Source organism: Atractosteus spatula, chromosome 13 (assembly GCF_055471065.1).
Source record: "Atractosteus spatula isolate fAtrSpa1 chromosome 13, fAtrSpa1.hap1, whole genome shotgun sequence".
Classification (NCBI taxonomy): domain Eukaryota; kingdom Metazoa; phylum Chordata; class Actinopteri; order Semionotiformes; family Lepisosteidae; genus Atractosteus; species Atractosteus spatula.
The window spans coordinates 30,903,341-30,922,719 of NC_142718.1; the positions used below are offsets into that span (position 1 = coordinate 30,903,341).

At 36.7% G+C, this 19,379-nt stretch overlaps 1 protein-coding gene across 14 annotated transcripts in view; it reads left to right on the top strand.

The window, feature by feature from the left end:
- The window catches only part of baz2ba (bromodomain adjacent to zinc finger domain, 2Ba), an 80,380-nt gene that overhangs the window by 34,103 nt on the left and 26,898 nt on the right, over window positions 1-19,379 (top strand). For all 14 annotated transcript variants that reach the window (XM_088930279.1, XM_088930271.1, XM_088930272.1 and 11 more), the window contains 5 exons: window positions 9,430-9,576; window positions 15,155-15,343; window positions 16,927-17,082; window positions 17,983-18,176; window positions 18,653-18,868. In XM_088930279.1, coding sequence (XP_088786405.1) covers window positions 9,432-9,576; window positions 15,155-15,343; window positions 16,927-17,082; window positions 17,983-18,176; window positions 18,653-18,868 — 900 coding nt within the window. In that variant the 5' untranslated portion in view covers window positions 9,430-9,431. The remainder of the gene's footprint in view (window positions 1-9,429; window positions 9,577-15,154; window positions 15,344-16,926; window positions 17,083-17,982; window positions 18,177-18,652; window positions 18,869-19,379) is intronic.

Consider the following 19,379-nt stretch of genomic DNA (forward strand, 5'->3'; position numbering starts at 1 on the left):
ATTTGATTCAGGTTTAACTTTCTGCCCACATGTCAGCATATTGTCAAAACATCTTTTTTTCACCTCAGAAATATCGCTAGACTACGCCCTATGTTATCACTGATTGTGGCTGAAAAGCTGATCGACACATTTGTGTTTTCCCAAATTGACTACTGTAATGCTCTACTCGCTGGGGTGGGGTATCCACTTTGAACAAACTGCAGTATGTCCAAAATTCGGTAGCCAGAATCCTGACCAGGTCTAGTGCAAATGATCACATTACTCCTTTCCTGGAGTCCTTGCACTGGCTTCCTGTCAAATTCCGTGTGGCTCTGCATGGCTTGGCACCTCAGTACCTGTCTGAACTATTATCGCCCTACTCCCCATCTCGCAACCTTTGCTCTTCTAATTCTGGTCTCCTAACTGTCCCCCCAAGCCCGTCTACATTCTATGAGTGACAGGGCCTTCTCCTGTTATGCCCCCAAGCTCTGGAACTCTCCACAAGGATATCAGAGAGTCACCTTCTCCAAACTCCTTCAAATCCAGACTCAAAACCTTCTTCTTTAGAAGATCCTTTACTTAACTGGTTCCATTCTTTACCCCTCTGCTCCTACTTTACTTAGTACCACCATTCACGGTCTCCTCAGTATATTGTAATTGTGTTTTATCCTGTGTATTCTTTTTATTTATTGTTGTTGTCATTCTGTAAAGCGCTTTGAGAAGCCACCTTTAAAGGCGCTATATAAAATAGTTTATTATTATTTTTATTTCTCTCTGGAATAAAACCATAATCTATGAAATTGAGATATGAACTATTTATGATCCATTGTCAAGGCTACTCTGTTGAGTTTTTTATTGGTTTACTGTGTTGGATGAGAAGACCATCATGGTTGTGTTTACCTTGATACAGGCTCAGTTCAGCTACTTCAGCATTTGACAATGTTAAAAAAAGGAAGAAGGAAAAAGTAGGTCAGAGGTACTCTATAGTCCTCCTGCAACATATATCCCTTATAATGAATTGTATTGTTCATCTGTAAGGCAACATTTCTGTTAAAATAGGGATTTTCTACCTGTTGTATAGCACTTGCCTTTTGGTATCGAGTGACTTGTAATGTAGGGAGACTGGCTATATACTAATCTGACTCTAAGTTAGCCACATGTTAAACCTGTCCCATCCTTGACCTAAGAACCTCTGTATGGCAGACCTTGCCCTGTTACACATGAAACACATGTTCCTCTTGGTGATCATACAGCAGGGACTCTGTGCCCCAGGGACTTGTTTTTGAAATCCTCGAAAAAAGAAGTAGGAGGCAATAAATGAATTTTACAGCTTTGTGTGCCAACATTGAGACCTATAAATTCCTACAAGAGTGATTTCAAGACAACAGACAGCAAACCCTCACATTTGAAAGCTTTCAAACATAAAAGAACCCTGGCTTGCATTTCAATGTCTGATCAGTAAAGTAGGTGGCGCTCTGTATGGCCCATTCCAGCAACAGAGAAGCCAGCACAGATGACTTAAAGAGTGATGACACCAGATTCTTAAAATTGTTAGAAGAAAATACACCAAAAATGAAAAGAATCCTGCTAGTACCATAAATGGTATGATAGATACCATTATATTTGGTATCATAGTTCTAAAAATGATGAAGATATCTGTATCAGCTACATAAAGGTTTCTTCTCTTTACCAGCTAGCTAAACAGCATTTAATGAGGTACTAGTAGATGGAAGTTGCTGCCTTGTGAGTTTATTGGAAAATTAAGATAGCCTTGAGCTCTATACATTCTTGAAGCAGTGTAAAATGAAGGATAACCTTTACAGATGCAGACCAGTCTTATGTTTAATGTGTAAACACTGTCTCTTAAAAGGTGACTGAACTGGATTAGAATTCTAGTGATGCCTTTTACTTACTTGTAAAAACAAAAAACCTCCCTCAAGATCACACAATAGTGTAGTTTCTCAGTTTTTACTATAGGCCTGATTTTGACTCGCAAGGAAGGAAGTCGTGCCACCATCTTTTCATTTTGAGTCATGGCTGTTTCAAAAATTGTGCAATCCTGATGTGGCTAGATTACTTTAAGTGCATTTGATGTACAGTACAAGTACTGTAAGTTACTAGTTACCAGTGTTGTTAACTATTATAGCAAGCAAAAATGTCACCACAGAGAACTGTTATTTTCTGTGCTTATTTTATTTTAGTTGCAGGTATTGGAACAGGCTATTTCAAATTGTTAGACACTTTTACTTTGTCTTTTGCTTTTTAACTAGATATAAGGAGAATTGCATCACAATGATTTGTTTCACATTTAATTTTGCCTGGAAATATAACAGTAGATGGCAGTGAAAAAGGAAATGTTTAGCATTACAACTAATCTTTATTCATCTTAGCAAAATAAATCTTATTGGAGGTGCTGTGAAATTTGACGTGTTTCTTCCCAATAAGAATTTGCAGTGTTGCGTTTTCTTGAGGCAAATCATGTATACATTTTCAAGCATTTCAGGGGACAACTGAGTATTAAGCAGAGCGTATGGAAGCCTTTAGAAACTGTCATTGTTCCTGGTTGAAAGCAATAGCCGTTTGCCTTTTGTCTTGCTTTTCATATGCATGTCATCGGCATTATGCATATTACGAGTGAAAAAGGCCTCCAATCAGCCTACCGCTTTAGGTTGCTTGATAGGAGATGGGTGTTTCTTTAAAGAATTCAAGTGTCAGAAAAGAAAGATGCAGACATTTTTTAGTTTTCATTTATGCCATGTAAAATTTTGACAAAGACTCTTGATAGAAAAACAGATCTGAGATGTGAAACCCACACTTAAGCCCATGTTGTCAATCAACCTGCAAATTGATTTGAAAGGAGCGTGATAAGTAATGTTATTATTTAAACTTCAGAGAATAGCCTATTTACCAAATGAGCAAGATGGCCTTTTCTCATGTGTAACTTTTCTTATGTTCTTCATATTCAAGATTGAAAGCTTGTCGATCTAATATTTATAGTAATTCTTAAAATGAATACAATCCATTTGCTGTATCTATGCACCTACCATTTATCCATCTCTCTATAATGTAGACTGCTCCTAGTTTACATTGTTATTACAGACGTCATTCTTTTTAATGCATTTATTCTACATTGCTATTTCATTTTTTGACTTGTTTATTGGACCAACATCTTTGATGTTTAATAGTATAGTTGTCTGTAGTGGATTTGTGGGGTTAGTAATACTGGAAACAGACAATTTAGTCACTTGTAGGAAATAAAACCCCATACATTATTTATACTTACTACATATAGCAATATGGTGTTAACATTGATGTTAATTTGAATAGTTCTTTCCTAATGTTTTGTTATCAACAGCAGATAATCTTAGTGATGGAGCCTGAGGGAAAAAAACAGTTGAGCAAATGATTTAGAAGTAAACAAGAGGAAAAAGATTAAATTTGTGTAATGTACAGTAATAACAAAATATAATTATCTCTAACAAGCACTGGCATGCTATGCCGCCTCTTCCTTGCATTTTGAGACTGCATATTAACTAGGAAATGCATCGTCCATATAAACATGCTCTCCTGTATAATGGAATTTTCTAAATATATCTAGTTTAACGTAGATTTGAATTTTCTGACTACTGTAATGGATAAGAAATGGACTTGGGATCCAGCTGGAAAACGGCAAATTCTTCAGTAGCTATTTTCTGTCAGACGTGAAGATGAATAATAGGAAATTTTTACAAACTGAAAAGAGAAAATGCTTGGGTACTTATTTATACTGACCAGTTTGTCACGCCTCAGATTCTCCTCGTAATTGTTACATTGGCTGAGAAAAAGGAAAGAGGCCGCGACGTCCTTTAATCATTGTCAGGAAAAATGAAAAAAAAATGTTTTCCTTTAGCTCTAGGTATCGCATCAACAGTAATGGGGAAAAGATGTGAGGAAACTGTGGTTGAAGTTTGTTCAAAATGCCTTGGTCCTTTATTAAATCCAGACAAATGAAATGAGAAAATGACATTTTAATAACACACTAAGATTTTTAGGGCTTTTTTCCTTTGGTCTTCTGAAGAAATTTACTAACTCATTTTAAAAGGGCCAGAGTGGAGCTGGAAAAGGGCAAGAAGAATGATAATGCAGGACAGCTGAGCCTAACAAGCACTGCTGTTAATTCTGCATAGACATACGTAAGGTTATTTTTTTCACCTTTAATAATCATAATGGAAAAACACAATTCTGTACTACCAAATTGGAGAACAATTGAGAAAGTTTCTTAAAGTTTACAAACTCGATCTCCTGGGATACATCTTTTACTGCTAATGTATCGATGGCAAGGGCCAGAAATGTCCACGGTCTTTGCAAGGTGGTAGTGATGAATCGCGGTCAATATCGAATATGTGGGTCTGCTTGTATATCAGGCCAAAAGAAAATGATCTGGGCGTGCTAAAAGAGTATGAAGAGAACGATTTTTTGAAACATTTGTCATAAAAAGCCTTCACCCCCCTTCAACTCAAATAATTTATTTCCTCAGCCCCCTGTTTATTTACAGATTTTTATTGAATCCTCTGTTGCTGATACAGTATGTATAATGCCTTCCACTTTTTGCACTCCTTGCAGGTACAGAGCGAATCAGTCAATCTGTACTGAGCCATTTGCTGTTCTTAAAGAATTGTACTTATTATTCTAAAACAAAACTTCACTATATAAATACAGTAAAACAAACAGAGGATTAAACAACAGATTCTCTTAACAGTAGGTTCTGGACTTTAGTACCTTTTTTCAGCCTGTGTTAAAGTCATTACCCTTTTTTGTTGGATTTTTAGGGATTCTTAAAAGACGAGCTTCTAGATTTACTGTTTGAGTTGTATAAAAGAATTGTAACTGAAGATGTACGATCATAATAATGGCAATGGTGTTGTACGCATTGTAGCTATTCACATTCTGCAGAAAAAGGTGTTTAAATGACTGAACTTTGCTGTCCCCTATAAGTAATGCTATTTTTTCAACTACCGGTAATACTACCAGAATGGTTTGATTTTGCTACTTGTGTGGCCATATACAGTACACCCAGTCATTCCTCCTACCTTTCCACCGCATGATCATTAGTAAAAATCAAATTGTTAATCGTTAATTTTTTGAAGATGTTTGTAAATGAAAGTTACGTTTTAAAAAAGCAGGAAGAGGGTTCAGTCCTTTCATCTTATTCCTAGGTCCAGGTGAAAACTAGATACAAAACACTATGTGGAACATGCACAAGCATTCAGTTAAACTTATTTGCATAATTTAAAAAGTGTGGTGATGTATTTTATGAAAGAGAGTTTGCACAAATATGAAGTTGCCTATTGTTCCGAATAAATTTACAAGTCTGTGTGTGACTGTGAAGGTGATAAAAGGTTTTGGAGAAAGATTAAAATGTATTTTTTTTCTGTTGTTTTTGTCAATTTTATGCTTGCTGTGTATTGTTATTGTCACTCATGATGTCCAAAGTCTCATCTTCTCCCCGTGGAAAGACTTTACCAGATTCGGCAGTCCAACGGTAGCACATCTTCCAGTGATAGGGAGGTCAAGGTTGGCAACAATTGCTGTCTTATCTGGCACTTTTAATGGAAGGATCAAAGACAGAAAAGAGAATGTAGGTCTGACGCTGTTTTTGAAGCTCAGGGGAGGCTGGCATTTAAATGTACTGGTGTGGCAGCTCTGAACTTCTGGTGCACCCAATAATACTGACCTTAAAAGCTCTCTCTTTTTTCAACTCTTACTGCAGCTACATAATCTAGATCCTCAGGGGATATCCTGGAAGAAATAAATTGCTGGTTAAGCCTGACTTAAGTTTTAAAATGTCGAAATTCCAAAAATGTAGGTGGGGGATCTTGATTTTTGTGTTCTATTTCTGAATGGCAGGGCCAGGATACCTGGCTGTTTATTGTGTGATATTTTTTTTTCTGCAGCATGTTTCTCCTATTTTCCACTATTTTTTTTCAAATTTATAAATCCTTCTTCCTAAACAGTGTTGCAATTATGTGTCCTCTGTACCAGAAATCTTTCTAATTGTGTTTGTGGGATCTGGGACACTGATGTTGATTTGTGAAGGTAAATGAAAGCAGTAAGTGTCACCAGGCAACCATGCACAGACTACAGGGCTGAGCTCATGCTTCAAGAGATTGACTTCCACAAATAATACCAGGGCTTCAGCTAATCATTAGCCCATGGGGGTCGAAAACAATGAGCACATTTGCAGTTATCATTTTTCTTACTGAGGTGCAGCTTAAGTCTGTAAAAAAAAATAAAACAAGGTCCTTGGTTAAACAACAAGGTGGAAATTGAAAGAACCGTGTGGCTGTAAACAGGCAAAAACACATCAGCAGTGAAAGGCTAGCTAACAGCTCTCTGACTTTGAATGGGGTCAAGGCATTTTGTATAATATGCTTCCTCTTGCCTGCACCTTCCATTAGCTGAAAAGACATTGTGTCCGTACTCTGATTACTGCTGATCCATGCTGATGACTCTGTTGCAGGATTATCTCTGTTAGTATCAGCCATCTGTTACAGTGCTGGATAATAAGGAATTGGGCAAGACGCATTACGATTGTTGCTTTTCGTTGGGGTGCAGAATCATGACTGATACAGTTTGAGGCAAAATATTTGACATTTTGTCCATGACCAATGGTATAATGATCCGAGGGCATTTAGGTTAGAGTGGTGTTCGGAGGGGTGTTTACATTACAAACAACTGCGCTGCTCTTAACTGCAATTTTGAAGAAGCTTTCGTATTTTCAGTGTGGCAGCTGCATTGTGTTTCAAGTAATATGTGTGGACGTGTTTTTGATTTTGGTGGAGTAATGTATACTATAAATCATTCTGAGACCATTAGCATAGATTTCTCCTTTCTTGAAATATGCAACGTGTTGTTTGTTATGGCTGCACAGTGTAATGTGCAATGCATTCTGTCATGAGCTCAAGATTAGTTGCACACTGAAGCCAAATTAATTCAGCTGCTTGTGGAGATTATGCACAATGAGGTAGACAAATACTGTACGATAGTGTTAATTACCTATAAAAATCAAGTTAATACTGATGATAAAGCCATTTTAATTGTTAAAATTTTTTCAAGTCACCGTTTGAAGAAATGGGGAGGCAATCTAGTTGGTAGAATCAGTTTTTTTACTTCTGCTGTGCTTGGGGAATGTATCTGTGGCTATACTGGTTTACCCCTTTTGCTTTTTATGTTATGTTTTTTTTCAGCTCGTTTAAAAAAAAAAGTTGGCCAAACAGGCAGAATAATCATCTTCTTAATTTAAATCTTTAGTACATAAACATGTTAATGAATACTGTTACTATTTCCTTTATGTGCTGTCTACCCTTAAAAGAGGGGAATGCACATGTTCCGTGACAAAAACATTTAAGGTCTTACTTTATCAACAGTAAAAAACATACAGTATCCATTTTTATTGTACTTTTTAGTTTTGGAATATTAATTTCATATGTATGACATCTTTTCAGTATACATTTATGGTTTGTGTTATTTAAACTAATAATTTCTGTTGTTCAGTTTTTAAGAAAACACCTGTTCTTCATGTAATATTATGAACATCACTCAAATGCAGTGAGAATTCCTGAGAGAAATTAAGGAAGTGCCACACATTGTGGAGTATGGCAAATATAAAGATAAAATTGCACAAGAGGAAATGATTGTTGCAGAAGTAAACATTAGCAAATTATGTGTATTTTTCTTACAAATGCACATATTAAGGAAACAACTTTGACTTTATAAACAAGAATGTTAAGGTTTTTAACCTACGAGAAACAGTCATTGTGAAACGATTGGTTTAAGGTAATTATCCTTTAGTCTCTTTAAAAACCTCTATTATAAAAAATTACGTATGTTAAGAAAACATTGTTGGAAAACCATTATGCGTTGAAGGCTGCTGCCTGAATTGCAATTGTGGTTGTGTCTGAACATCAGCTTGTATTTTAGTGTTTTGAAAAAGTATCTCATTTCGTGTTACTCTGAAGGATATGGCCTCCATAATTGTTGTTAACAGTAACAAGATGTCTGGTAGAGAATTGCTGGTAATTAGGCACATTCTGCCATGGAAAAAGATAGTTTTCCAAAACTCCTGGTGTAGGTTTACCCTATGGTGTGTATTTGTTCGATATTTTAATGTAAAGTGTGCAATAACCTCTTTTCCATTATTTCCCATTTTCCCTGTTTTCCATTATTTGTATTTTGAATTTTCCATGTTGTATTGTAGTATTGAATTCCATTTACATTGAGTATAGTCTGGCAGACATTTTAGTCAATATAAAGGGTAAATTAATGTTAAGTATAAAATATTATTTTTTCTATGCCTTTTCAGTGCATTTTAGGGAATTGTTTGTAATTTATGTGTTTTAAGATAGTGTGGGGGTCAAGATGTATTAACATACTTGCTGATTATGGTTGCTGCTAAAGAAGAAAAATGCTCTTTATTATGCTGCCTGTGTCCAGGTTTCATATAATTTGCGTCTCATCAGTGCTGTTTCTACTGAGGGGCTGTTACTTGATATTCAGCGGATAGCTTTGTTTCTGAGATTTAATCACCAATTCTGTTACTGCAGCAGAGCAAAATCACTGGGGAGATTTAGAAATTGTTTATGTGTAATGATACAATAACAAGGTTGGACTGTAAAACAGAATCTGTTACTATAAGTTAAGGACAATTTTAGATGTGGCATTGTGTCAACACCAGAGTGAAAAAACAAACAGGCAGAATTTTTTTTATGATCTTAATTATTGAAGAAACCCTGCAGTCTGCATAGCCCTGGCAGTAGTTGAAATGGCTCTTCATGACGGCGTTCTAAAGAGCTGATGTTTATGAAAACTCGTTAGAGCATCGTTAGAAAACAGCCCAGGGTATTCCTTTTAAAGGTGAACGCTACAGCAAAAAAAATAAGTCAGGCTCATAGAGGGCTGTCAAGAGTTCAATGTTCACAACCAGTTAAGACTAAAAGCACAAATGTCAGAGGTTGAAATCACGTTTGAAACTGATTATTGTAGTTTTTGTGCTTTGTGTATTTTTATTTTCTCCTTTGGAGAAATGTACGCGTTTCAGAGGCGACGTCGACAGCTCTGTTAACTGTGACTTTTTGCATGGCAGGAGATGCCAGGGAGTCAAAGCCATGCTTTGGCTTCTTCCTTATAAGTTATGACAGTAATGTGAGAAAGCAAACATTGAGGTGGGGGAGTGGAATTAAAGAAACACCTGCAAGAGGTGTCATTTTCAATATTGGCTCCTAAAATGGCAAACTCATTAAATAGGGAAAAAAAAACGAAAGCTGTGAAAACCACCTTACTAAATGGGAATATTGTTCAGGGTAATTCAGATGTAAACGCGAGAGACCTAGTAGGGTGTGCAGAAGCAGCTTTTGCTCCCCCTCTTCCTTTTCTTTCTCTTTCTAAAAGTGCTGATTGAATTGTGTTTGACAGATATGGAGTCTGGAGAGCGGCTGGCCTCCCCATCAGCAGCCTCGTCCTCGGTGCACACAGCCTCCTCCACCGCCTCTTCCCCAACCCCCTCCAAGAGCAGCCTGGCCACAGGCCCCACCGCACTGAGTTCCACTCTCGCCACCTGTGGTAAGCGCTCACACGCATGCACTCGGCGCACACTGGGGTCAGCGGGGTTCCTTAGCCCCTGTGCTAGACTGGGATAACCAGCACGTTTATCTTTGGGTTTGTGTTGGGGCGCCATGAAACGAGGCACAAGTATAAAATATGCCGTTGCCATATTTTTATTTAATGTTAATCTAAATTAAAAAGATCGTTTTAGTGAGTCTTCTACTTCCAGTGGAGAATCACCTACACGTGTGCCCATTTTTTCTCTATCTGTGCCACAAATGGCAAAAAAAACCCCACCATATTAATTATGTGGGTAGCATTAAGGCTAGGCAGATGTGTTCCTTCCTGAGAACCTTTAGAAATATCATTTTGAGGAGAAGAGAGTTTTAGACAGTTTTTGAGGAAATGGAAAAGCTGCACATTAATGAATACCACACAATTAAACAGCCCCTGTAAGATCTGTACCCTTTTAGATGTGTCTTGACAACCTTTAGCTCTGGTTTAGCCTGTGTGATTTGACATTTCTGTCAGCCTCACAGAAAGTGCGCAGAAGCTAGGGTGCTCTTGGTTTTTTAGAATACTAATTGTGGCCAAAGCTATTACGTGGCGGATGTGGTTGATGCTTTGAGCTGTCAGAATACTTTGACCAGAAAATAAAATGCAAATTTAAAAACTGTGATTTGCAAAATTTGTATTTTGATTTTTAAGAGGAAAGAACAAACGTATAGCAATTTTATTTGCTTGTGTCATTCACTCTCTAAATAGTCTGGTTAAACAGATAAGCAAGCTGGGTTAAAGAACTGAATTTCATGCAGCAGGTACACAGGTAATTTCAGGTTATTGGACCATTGTAGTAATCAGACCATTTGACCAATAGTAGTAATTATTTTCTGCGAAATTTACCATCCTATTGAAGATAAAATGAAGATATTGCACCTTCTGTATTTGTAAAGTATGTGCCCCCTTTTCAATTATTAAATTATTTAACCATAACACTCCTAAACACATACACAGTGTACAGTGCTGTATTTGAAACTATACCTTACTGACTCATTACATTACTGTAAAAAAAAAAAATGTTTATTTCAGAATGTAATCCACTTTTGTGTGCTTGGTTGATATTTTGGGTGGGAGGACTTTTTTGAAACCGAATAGAATTTGGATAACAAAATGTGTTTTTTAAACTTCAGTTTTGAAATGAAGTAATTTCTGTATTATACTAATACAAATTATATTCTGTACTAGTAATCTAATCCTGATACACTAAAGTATTGCAAGCATTTTGTTTCAGATACTTTAAGTTTCTAGTATAAAATTTAAACAGGCTTTACAGGATGTATATTAATATTCAGGGTTCATGTATGTTAATCTTTAAGTTTCAATGTACCATGATTATACAGGAAATACTAATAATATTACAGCTGAATATGTTTCTTCCTTCCAAGTTGATCAAATGTGAAGTTAATCGTTAGCATCAAGTTCACATTGCTCACACGAAAGGCGTTAATTATTCTAAGAATATTATAGACAGTAAATAAGTACATAATTTCTTCCATGTGAGTTACACAATCCATCTTTCAGATACAATAATATATTCAAAAGAAAATAGATGCAGCTTATATTAATCTTTATCCACTGATATTTGTCTGGATATTAAAATACACACCCAATGCATTCCATTTTGTTCCATCAGATCTGTGGCTTAACAGTATTTCAGTTTGATGGCATTAATATAAAGAAAGTATCAAGTCATCCTGTGTCTCTCCTCTCTTTTTTGTCCTTCTTTGCTCTCCTTACAAGTCTGATTTAATTATTCTGTAGCTTGAAGTGCATTAATATTAAAAAGGCATTTGCAGATGTCGTTCCTTGTTACTTGGACAGCAGTGCTATAGAAACGGATGCTGGCCTTTTGGGTAATACTTTCAGTCATTTATCTCTGTATCGGCTGCTAGAGTTTCAAAAGCCAGACTCTAAATATTCAGGTTATTATAATGAGATTCAAAGTGTAGATTTTCCATTTTGTAAGTAAACTGGATTGAAGCCAGGACAATGAGTCCTTTTCTTATTTCTGAAATTCAAGCACATTTTCCACTGATGATCAGGGATTCTCTCTTTCATTGGATTTCCACGATGCCACTCTTCTTGATTTTGAAGATCAGTACGTGAACCCAGCCTCAGTATTTTTTTCTAAAGAATTTCAGATGCCTTCACCGAAGTTCCACAGTCATAAATCCTCGCTACATCATATACTGTACAAATCTTATATATTCAGGTTCAGGCAGTGCACTTGCAGTCTATAGCTTTTATATTTCTAACATTTCACATATTAATTTGTTTACATGGTTTTTCTCCATCCCTGACCTGCATTTGTATCTGATAACTTGCATACAATTGCCATAAGAGCTTAGTAATAAATTAAAGATTTTATGGCCACCAAAGAGTCATAAAGTTTTAAAATGTGTACATTTTTAAAGAATAGAGGCTTTGTTTTGGTCTTTACTAGGTGTAGCAGCTGGCAGAGCAGGAGAAATGTGAGTACAGACGAATGAGTTCTTGTTCCATTTGCTTTTATGCATAATGGATGTTTAAAATTCTTTAACTGACATACAGAACAGGGATAATTGTAGGCAGAAATTTTGAAAGTAGTGGCTCTAAACATACAAAGACGCATTCCTATGGAATTTGCTAGTCTTACCTAATTGGCAAATATGGACACAGCCCTTCTTGAGAAATGTAGGGAACTGTTTGTCATTTGTGGGCTGTTTTAAAACAAAATGTGAAAGAAAGGCCATGTAGAATGTAAAAAGATAATGATGCAGTTTTGTATCTAATAAAGCACACTTCACCTCATGATATAACTAGTCTATAAAACATAATGTAAGCTGTCACATATTTGACTTTTATTGACTAGAATTCTTTACTCATCACTTTTATAATTATTCCAATTACCTGGCGCATTGGAATTTTTTTATGCTTGTGATGGAAATCTCATTTGCATTAAATGTTTTCCTTCCTTTCTGCAACAGGCTGTCTGAAAGACAGTATACTGCGTATGAAGCTGGCTGTTTTCAGCCGACTACTGTTTATTCAGGGACTCATTCCTTATGCAACAGACTTATTATTTGCATACAGAGCTTTCATTTTCATTTAAGGCTTGTAAAAAGATACCATGCTAAAGCAAAAGAGTGATGAAGATGCATTAATGGGAAAGGTTTGAGCTCTGCACAGCATATGTTCCTACCCTTCAAAATGTAGAAATCATGTTTGCCTATTGACATTATTGCAATTTAAATTACTAGACCTTGTAGAAGTTTAGTTTTTTTCCCTTAGACTTCAGACACATACAGTCTGAGTGCAGTTGTGAGTTCACTTCTTGCTCTTAATATGGGGTTTGTGTGTATATATACAGTACTTGGTGTTTGGTTACAAAGAGCAGTGATAACTGTACTGGTTTATCTCGTTTGGCACAAGTGTCAGTTTGGTAATATGCATTACAGCTGCACTAAAGGAACATAGGTGCTCTCAGGATTGCTGTGTCAGTAATGACATCATCTCATAACGACTACTTCGACTACTTCCACCCAGACAAGCCTTTTGAATACCATTCAGTAGTTCCTACTGGCCTTATGGTTGGAATACTGACAAATGTTTTACCCTACTGTCAAAATACTGCAGAAATTACCTTTTACAGTTAGTACAGGAGAAACATAGCTGGGCAGGAAAAGATCTCAATCAGTTACAATTACCATCGCCATGCAAACATAAAGACTGGCTTGTAATGGTTGTTCTTAGTGTTTTTAAATGTGGAGCTTCACTTCAGTAGTGGAATGTGTTTTATTCTACATTGCCTACATAGAATGCGGTTCGTATGTATGGCTGTCTTGCTCACTGCAGTGTGTGTGTATGAGGCCTAAGGCCATTGCTTCACACAACATGGGGTTAGGCCATAATTTGATTTAATGGGTTTCTATGAACCCAAGCAAACTGCAGTGTCTCATTGCATCTCATTGCAGAGCAGCACATCCAGATTTTCCCAGAGAACTGTTTAATTCACCACCTGAGTGTGAACTCTTGACCAACAACCACAAACCTCAGTGTGACATCCAACTGTCTCGTTTCTCTCACCAGCTCCTGCACTACCTCTGGTAGTTTGATTTAAATCATTCCTTGTCTGACGCTTAACTCTTAATATAACTTTTACCAGTTTTCCCTAGACTTTCACATTAACCCATATTCTTCCTTCATTTTTGACCTAAGCTACTCAACAATAATTATGGTAAGTGTTCCTCCGCTGGTGTCATAGTCATGAGATATAGCCATTTTCTTACAGCGTAATGAGCTCCAAAAGTCAGGGCTTGCTAGAGGGTTTTCCCCAGGAAAAGGGCTTTGACGCCTCGGTTTTTTGACACATTGGTGTGACAGTCTACTATCAAAACAAGGAGTGAAATGGTGCAGAATGCACGTATGTTGCTGGCCTTAGTCTGTTCCCTGCATTCTCATTACAGAAATGACTGACACCTCACTCAAGTTCCCTCGTTTATAGGAAAATATAGTTAAAAGTCCTCCAGAGAGCTTTGACATCTGTGAACTAGTGTTAAGATACTGGATTCATGAAATAGAACTAAGGGGTTTAAGTCTCAGGTGGGGCAGTGCTGTTGTAGCCTTGAGCAACACACTTCACTCAGATTGCTTCTGTAAAATGCCCACTTGTGTAAATGGGTACAAATGTAAATCATTTAAGATAAGTGTCAGCGTAGCAGCGTAGAAGTGGTGGTAGTAATAATAGCAGTAACTACGACCTAAATGGGTCTGCCTCAGAATTATTTCATTAGCTGTCTAATTATTGTTTTAATTCCTTGTGAATTATTTTAGGAAATGTTAAGAATTTACAGAGTAGCTTAGAAGGTGAAGTCTAACATTTGCACTTTCTGAATTTCTTTTCTACTGGTGAAGAGATTGAAAATGAGGTACTGTGCTGCTTACCTTTAATATTCAGTTTCCAGTTATCTATCAAGTGAATAACTCCTAAAGAAATCCTATCCTATCCTGACTTCTAAAAAAACTATATAACTATCTAAAAATAAGGGGTTATGACATGTATTTTCCAATACATACTGTATTTCAACATTAACTTAAACACAATAAATCCCAACAAAACATAAGTCTTTTCCTAATGAAAAGTATCCCAGTCTTCCAAGTGTGCATGTTTTTAAAATGTTTTAAACAGATGGAGTCAAACTTAGTGGAAACATTGTCCTCCAAACTATTAGCTAACTTTATTGACTGCATATTAAGTTTTTTAGCAAGCAGCGGTCATACAGTCTGCAGTTACACGTAGGTGATGAAATGTAATGGAAATGCTGAAACAATGTCTATGTGTCTTAGAAATATGATATATCTGCTGTACATAACTCAGTTATACAAGTTCAAGGAAATAATATGTGTTCTGTAAACATTTAGTCTTTAAATTCATTTGTTTTCTGTTTATTTCAGATTTAACCTACATGTTTTGTAAGTAAAAACATTGCATGGGCTTGTTAACACATTTTTTTTAGTTTTTTAATTAATGTATATATTTTCCCCCCCCATCTATTAGGACATTTGTTTCGGGCAGCTGGAGATCAGTCCTTTAACCTGTCTACTGTATCAAGTGCCTTCCCAATGGTCAATCATCCAGCCTTTGGTCTATACACTACAAGCTCAGGGCGCTCAGAGTTTGGAGGCCTGGGAACACTTGGTGCATCTGCAGCCTTAGCAACACACCCTCAGCTTGGAACTTTTCCGGGTAATAACTGTTGTCTGCCTCTCCGTGGGTTTGATGTATGATTACATTTTTGAAAGCAGCGTCCAAATTGTGTATGGGTTTTGGACAAAAAAAAAATACAAATGTGGAAACTCTGGTTGCTGGAACAGCTACTGTATGTAGGTGATATGGAAGTGCAGGGGACCAGTATTGAGTATCGTTAAGCGTGCTGTTAACCCATTGCCAGTGGAAATAATAGGGGTGGCATTTTTCAAGAGCTATCTGCTATATTGTAGGAAATTCTCAATAGCTGTAATTTTTTCTCTATCAAGACATAAAGTTAGATGATTGGTGGCTGTAACTTTAAGAAACAAGTGTATGCTGTCAAAAGCAAACATTTCAATATCTAGTGTAAATGTTTTTAATGTGTACTTGTGAGTATGCAAATTGTAAAATACATAATCTGTGCATTTATCACAACAAGGTTTTGCAAAATAACAAATCAGTTTTAATTTTTCAGTTTTTTAATACAGCAGTTTTTAAAGCAGTGCGTTTTGTGTGCATCTCATATTTTATTTCCTGAACAAGTCTTTAAAACAATTAAATTTCTATTAATTTTTTTGGTGGATGTTTTATCAAAAGCAACTTGAATTTATACCGTTATTTATTGGAGAAATCGGAGTGAAATATGTTGCTCTCATGAGTACAAAATCCACCTGGGATCTGAACCCACAACTTGTAAGTTACAAGTCCCAGGGATAGCTACTCTACATACTGAAATATATATAATAGGCATTTTTCAAGAGATCTGTTATGTGCTGTAAAGCTGGAAAATCAAGATGTTAGAGTTTTACTATATGAATCACCTTTTTTGTCTTTCAGTTTGTAGTGTTCTTGTTCTTTTGTGCTGCAGCAATGTCGGCTATAAGTCTGTATTGGTATAGCTGTGAAATGTCTAAAATGCTTTGTGGTTTCTAATGTGAAGTGAGTTTACACGATAAGATCATTAATTCTGCTTTGAGTTTCCAATATTCAATAGCTTGATAATGATGTCAAGAAGTCAGAAGTGATATAATGTTATTGTGATCTATGCAGATTGTAGATTGGAAAAAAACTGTATTGGCTTCCAACATTGATGTACCATCATCGAGATAGATAGAGTTAGAAATGAGCATGTAAGATGGAGAAATTAAGTTTGTATGCAAAGCAAATTGTGATATTTACAGCAGTTAATAGAACTTTAGAAGTTGCATCAGGCTATTTGACTTAAATAACATAAATTCTTCTGTTTTACCATGTGTCATCTGATAAACTGTACAGCGTTGATGGTCAGCCCAGGTGATATTGTACTTTGAGAGCAAAGAAAAAAATGTGTGAACTTGTACCTTAGAGTACTGCCTGGGGCCGAACACCTTTGGCCACCAAAGTGGGAACTATTGAATCATTTAGACTACAACCGAGATGAGAAATATTACACGTGGTCATCTTTAAATAATTAAGACGTATATTTAGAAATAAAGATTTCAAGAACTGAAATGCACAACATTCACTTAAGGTGTTCTAAAAAGGTTGCTGGAGAAGGCTGAAATCATTTCTCCGTCTTCTGTCTCCTCTTCTTGGTGAAGAATGGTGGCGGACAGAGGCTCACAGCCGCGGTGGGGCGACCTTCTTTCCTCCTCTTTTGGGCATTCCTCCCATGTTCGCTTCTCCTGTCCCGAACCACGACTCGAGCTCATTCCAGTCCCGCACGGCAAGCAAGAACGCCCGTGGGGCTCAGAAAGGTACTGTCATAAGGCAGACGCTGCTGTTCAGATTCCTTTCCCAACATTCTGCCTAAAATAAGGAGGAACCAAAGGACCTGACGTACAGAAACAATCCCCCACGAAAATAACCAAAGCCCTCACAGACAAAACTGCGGTATTAAATGTATTTAATTGTCCCAGAAGGCATATGTCAGAAATATAAATGCCTTAATCGTTTCTGGCAAGCAGGTGCTCAAACTTTCACTGCGAATATAATAAGAAAATGATCTCAAGCTTAATAATAAGTATATTCCTGTTGAGAACATTTTAATAACTTCCAACTAGTTCTCTTCATCTCTACATCCCAAAATATCTTTTAAAGTGCCCAAGTTTCCAAAGCATGTGAATAATATTTAGGTTTATTTTTTTCTATTAGTTAAGATAATACAGTGGTGTTGGCTATGAAGTCTGAACAAGTACCATAGTGTGCAAGGGCACTTCCGGTTTTGTCTTACATGGGAAAACAATTAGTGAAAATTAAGAACAATTTTCAAAATACTTAATCGTTTAACTTTATTGATGATTTTAATATGCAACACCTGCAGATAGTGTGACGTGAGTAGTGAATGTGTAATACCTTAGCAACAGGAGTAACTATATTACTTTTATTGTAATATAATAAAAGAAATCAAGTAAATTAAGTAAAATTTTCTATGCAGTGCTGAGTCTTCAGGAACCTTAAGATGCTCTAATGAGTGCACACACCCTTTGTGCCTGGGCTTGTTTATAAGATCCATTTTCGTTTTTGATTTCTTAACTTTCGGGAAATATTTAATGATGAATATATGTGTTTCACCATAGCTCATAAAGGCCTGACATCTCAAAACGCCTATATTTTTGTTGCCCCATGTTCTCACGGACACAAAATTGATTTTGAAGGAGTGAACGGCGCAGTAAATGGGAGCAGTATTACCACCTCAACGGGAGCGAACACCTTGACAACCACAGCCTCAGCGTTGGCATCTTCAGGGCAAACGAAAGCAGCACACCCTAGTGGACGCAGCCGGAAGAGCAACCCAGAACAAAACAGCAGTCAGCTTCAAGAGAAAACTGGGGAGAAAAGTAAAGACAAGGTAAGCAACATGGCAGAAGAATCGCAGGGTGCAGTTCTCTCTGCAGTTTTGGCCCCTAGTTGTATAACTGTGTTACCCTGTTAGTACTCACAGAGATTGGATCAGGGCATCATAATGACATGTATGTTCTACATGTCTGTCTGTTCATTACCTGAAAGCCATTTATCTTGGTGAGGGTCATAAGTTGGAGCGTATCCTGGAAACACAAGGGGCTTGACAGTAGACACCATGTTCATCCCCTGCACTAAACACAAGTTCATCACAGCAATGATCTACATGTATATATGTTCAAATGTACTGTAGATAAAACATACTGCTTAAATTGTAAAACAGTACTAGAGTTACTTTTGGGAGAACATGTCATCAAAGAGTTTGATTCCTTCCAGGCTGACTCGAGATCTAGACCGTTTGACACCTGATCCAGCTGACTGAAGCAATGTTGTGCTCTGATTTATTGATTCATCACCGCTTTGTAGAAACTTCGAAAGAAGCCAGTGGAGAGCTCCAGTAACAGTGACAGTGAGTCAGGTTCGTCATCAGATACCTCAAGCGAAGGAGTAAGCAGCAGTGACTCTGAAGACCTTGAAGAGGATGATGATGACGACGAAGAAGATGATGACGATCAAACCAATGAGGAAAGTGAAGATGACTCTGATTCTGAAAGTGAAACTCGAGTGAAGGGAAAAACCAAGGTAAAGTTACAATTAAGATGTGTTCTCTTTTTCACTTTAGAACAGCAGAAACAATATCTACTGTAGGTATTACTTGACATCTTCTGTTTTGTGTTAATAACTTTGAACATAAAGGGAAAGTGTCCCACTGTGAACAGAATTTACTCTCTAATGTAAAAGTCATTGTAGGGGCTTTTACTCCTATTAATCACTGCTCATAGTAATTGCTGGTAATGCAGATAATGGTATATTCTGCTACCTCCTGTATTATTTTGTAAAATAATACCACAATCTCCGTACATTATGTAGATTGTATGGTAGATCCAAATTTGTCTCTCTGTCACAGCATTAACATCAGAGTTGTGTTTTTAAAATATTTTGTTGCAATTATTTTGCTTTTCTATTTTAGAGCAAAGAGTAAAATTCAACAGCTTGTTGACTTCAATAATGATCAATTTGATTGCTGTTCATAAAATGGAATCAGAAATAGATGCCAGCAATTTGAATTGCATCCTGCATAAATTTTAATACA